The sequence below is a fragment of the Sapajus apella genome, unplaced genomic scaffold (assembly GCF_009761245.1).
Source record: "Sapajus apella isolate SASKATOON/1434 unplaced genomic scaffold, GSC_monkey_1.0 scaffold3600, whole genome shotgun sequence".
Taxonomy (NCBI): Eukaryota; Metazoa; Chordata; class Mammalia; order Primates; family Cebidae; genus Sapajus; species Sapajus apella.
In genome coordinates, this window is record NW_022440526.1 from 2572 (window position 1) to 6946 (window position 4375).

Sequence of the window (4375 nt, forward strand, 5' to 3'; positions counted from 1 at the left end):
CTCTACTAAGATACAAAAAATTAGCCTGGCGTGCTGTCGCGTGCCTGTAATCCCAGCATTCAGGAGGCTGAGGCAGGGGAATCGCTTGAACCTGGGAGGCGGAGGTTGCAGTGAGCTGAGATCATGCCACTGCACTCCAGCCTGGTGACAGAGTATGACTCCGTCTCAAAAAAAAAAAAAAGTACATACCTTAGTTTTAAAATGCTGCTAAAAATGCTATGATCACTTGAGCACTCAGCAAATTGGAATCTTTTGTTGCATAGGCCTTACCTTGATGTTGATGGGCTGTTGACTCATCAGGGTGGTTGTCGTTCAAGCTTGAGATGGCTGTTCAATTCCTTCCTTCCTTCCTTTTTTTTCTTTTCTGAGACAGGGTGTTGTTCTGCTGCCCAGTCTGGAATGCAGTGGTACGATCATGACTTACAATAACCTCCAACTCTTGGGCTTCAGTGATCCTCCCATGTTGGTCCCCCAAAGTGCTGGCCTTACAGGCGATAGCCACAGCGCCTGGCCAGCAGTAATATTTTGAAAAGAATCTCTTTTTTGACACGGAGTCGCCCTCTGTCTCCCAGGCTGGAGTGCAGTGGTGGAATCCTGGCTTACTGTCACCTCCGCCTCCTGGTTCAAGCAATTCTCATGTCTCAGCCACCCGAGTAGCTGACACCAGCTGACACCCGCCTCGGCCTCTCAGGGTGCTGGGATTACAGGCATAAGCCACTACACCTGGCCTGTTAAGCTTTTGATTTGAATCTTGACTCTTCCTTTCACTTGAACACCTCGTGACCATTATAGGGTTAATTGAATTGGCCTGATTTCAAAATCGTGTGTTTCAGGGAATATGGAGGCTCAAGGAGATGGGGAGAGAGGAGGGAACGGCTGGTCAGTGACGCAGACAGAGCACACACAACATTTATCCATTAAGTTCACCCTTTTACATGGGCAAGGTTGGTGGCACCCCCCAAAATGAAAACGGTAATATCAGAGATCACTCATCACAGAGCATGGCCATCACAGATATAATAATCATGAAAACGTCTGCAGTCCTGTGAGAATTACCCACATGTGACACAGACACACTGGCAAAAATGGCTCCAATAGACCTGGACAAAGGGTTGCCACAAACCTTCAATTTGTAAGAGACACAATATCTGGCCGGGTCTGGAGGCTCACACCAGTAATCCCAGCACTTTGGGAGGCTGAGGGGGGCAGATGACGAGGTCAGGAGATCAAGACCATCCTGGCCAACATGGTAACACCCCCGTCTCTACTAAAAATGCAAAAATTAGCCGGGCGTGGTGGTGTGTGTTTGAAATCCCAGCTACTCGGGAGGCTGAGGCAGGAGAATCACTTGATCCAGGGATTCAGAGGTTGCAGTGAGCTGAGATGGCACCACTACACTTCAGCCTGGGTGACAGTGAGACGCTGTCTCAAAAAAAAAAGACACAATATCTGCAAAATGCAATAAAATGAGGTATGCCTGTATATTATATGAATATGTATAAAATACAAAAATACTATAGATTTATTACACATATGCACAAATATATTCATTATATGCTTATTTTTATACATATGAATATATACAAATAAACACACAATTTTTTTTTTTTTTTTAGACAAAGTCTCGCTCTGTCACCCAGGCTGGAGTGCAGTGGTGAAATCTCAGCTCACTGCAACCTTCACCTCTTGGGTTCAAGTGTGATTCTTGTGCCTCAGCCTCCTGAGTAGCTGGGATTACAGGAACATGCCATCACGCCTAGCTAATTTTTGTATTTTTAGTGGAGATGGAGTTTCACCACGTTGGCCAGGCTGGTCTGGAAATCCTGACCTCAAGTGATCCTCCTGCCTTGGCCTCTCAAAGTGCTGGGATTGTAGGCATTAGCCACTGTGCCCAGCCTACAGTTTTTTTTTTTGAGATGGAGTCTCACTGTCACCAGGCTAGAGTGCAGTGGCGCGATCTTGGCTTACTGCAGCCTCCACCTCCCAGGTTCAAGCGATTCTTCTGCCTCAGCCTCTTGAGTAGCTGGGACTACAGGCACGCACCACCACACCCAGCTAATTTTTTTTTTTTTTGGATTTTTAGTAGAGACGGTTTCACCATGTTGGCCAGGCTGGTCTTGAACTCCTTACCTCAAGTGATCTGCCCGCCTTGGCTTCCCAAAGTCCTGGGATTACAGGCGTGAGCCACTGTACCTGGCCTACAATTTTTTTTTTAAAGATGGGGGTCTTGCTATGTTACCCAGGCTGGATTCGAACTCCTGGACTCAAGCGATCCTCCTGCCTCAGCCTCCCCAGTAGCTGTGACTACATGCTCGTGCTGGTGCACCTGGCTACCATTCTATTTTATAATAATTTTTACTAATGGCCCCTCAAAGTCCCGAGACTTCTGCCATCTGTCTTGCCACCCATTAAGACCAGGCACCAGCACACTGTGACCTGCAGGTGGACTGGATGTGGGGGTCCCCCAGGGAAAGGGGCGGGTCTATTTTCTGGCTTGAGCACATGGTGTGGCTGGCTGTTCCTGGACAGACCGGGGAAACAGATTTTGGGGAGCCATCATGAGCATGGGTTTAGACACAGGGTTCAGGTGCCTTTAGGACGTCCAGGGGGCCAAGGTCCAGGCCTATTAGGAGCAGCAGCATGGCGGACCCTGGGCCTCCATGCCCTGGCTGAAATGGGACAGGCTGCTGACCACCCTCTCCCGTGCCCCCATAGCTCTCAACAGCCTGACGGGCGAGTTCAAGGGTAAGTACTACCCGCTGAAGAGCATGACGGAGCAGGAGCAGCAGCAGCTCATTGATGACCATTTCCTGTTTGACAAGCCTGTGTCCCCGCTGCTGCTGGCCTCTGGCATGGCCCGCGACTGGCCCGATGCCCGTGGCATCTGGTGAGACCCCTCCCCACACCCTGGCTTCCTCTTCCCCCAGTCTCCTCCAGTCCCCCAATGACCCTCCTCACTCCTCCACCAAAGGCAAGTCCACCTTACATGACCGTGATCTTCCAAATGCCATGGAAAATGGTCTTGCCCTCTGCCCCTGCCTATCCTGTGGTCTGTGTGTCAGATTTTGGGAAACGTGGACCGGAGAAATAGTAGTTAAGAACTTAGACTTGGCCGGCACGGTGGCTCATGCCTGTAATCCCTGCGCTTTGGGAGGCCGAGGCAGGCAGATCACTTGAGGTCAGGAGTCAGACCAGCCTGGCCAGCATCGTGAAACCCCATCTCTACTAAAAATAAAAAAAAATCAGCTGGGCATGGTGGCAGGTGTCTGTGAACCCAGCTACTTGGGAGGCTGTGGCAGGAGAATCACTTGAACTCAGGAGGTGGAGGTTGCAATGAGCTGAGATTGTGCCACTGCACTCCAGCCTGGGCTAAAAAACAATAACAACAACAACAAAAAAACAAAAAGAACCTTAAACTTGACTGGTCACAGTGGCTCATGCCTCACCTGTAATCCCAGCACTTTGGGAAGCTACAGCAGGAGGATTGCTCATGCCCAGGAATTCTAGACCAGCCTAGGCAACATAGGGAGATCACATCTCTACAAATAATAATAATAATAATAGGCCAGGCGTGGTGGCTCATGCCTGTAATCCCAACACTTTGGGAGGCCAAGGCGAGCGGATCACAATGTCAGGAGTTCAAGACCAGCCTGGCCAACATGGTGAAACCTCCGTCTCTACTGAAACTACAAAAATTAGCCAGGCATGCTGGTGCATACCTGTAATCCTAGCTACTCAGGAAGCTGAGGCAGGGAGGCAGAGGTTGCAGTGAGTGAGATCTCGCCACTGCACCCCAGCCTGGGTGACAGAGCAGACTGACTCAGAACAAAAACAAAAAAAAGCCAGGTGTGATGGCTTACACCTGTGGTTCCATCTACTCGAGAGGCTGAGGATCGCTTGGGTCCAGGGGGTTGAAGGTTACAGTGAACTGTGACTGAGGCACTGCGCTCCAGCTGCTCTGTCTCAAAAATAAGAACTTAGACTTGAACCCTTCTCCCTGAGTTCAAATCCCAGCTCTACCATTTACTATCTTTACTAGCTTTGTGACCTTGGGCAATTGATTTCATTTTTCTCTGCCCCAGTTTCCCATCTATAAGATAGGGATCACAATAATTTTTGGCTTCTGGTGTTCTTGTGAGGATTAAATGAGTGAATTTATGTAGAGTGTTAAAAGCAGTGCCTGGTGTACACGAAGTGCTCAGTACATCTTGGTTATTCGTCTTATCTTTATTATAAACTATTATTGCTAGACTGGCTTTGACTCTTTGAATCCCTGATTTGGATAGTCAAAGATTTAAAAAGATTTTTGTTGGGCACGGGGGCTCACGCCTGTAATCCCAGCACTTTGGGAAGCTGAGGCGGACGGATCACGAGG

At 49.1% G+C, this 4375-nt stretch overlaps 1 protein-coding gene across 1 annotated transcript in view; it reads left to right on the plus strand.

Annotated features, from left to right (window-relative positions):
- Positions 1-2918, plus strand: part of LOC116547562 (creatine kinase M-type-like) — a gene marked incomplete at its 5' end in the record, with an annotated part of 5370 nt that extends 2452 nt beyond the window's left edge. The window contains one exon of the mRNA XM_032273483.1: positions 2716-2918. Within this exon, the coding sequence (XP_032129374.1) occupies positions 2716-2891 (176 nt within the window). The remainder of the gene's footprint in view (positions 1-2715) is intronic.
- Between the last annotated feature and the right edge of the window lie 1457 nt (positions 2919-4375).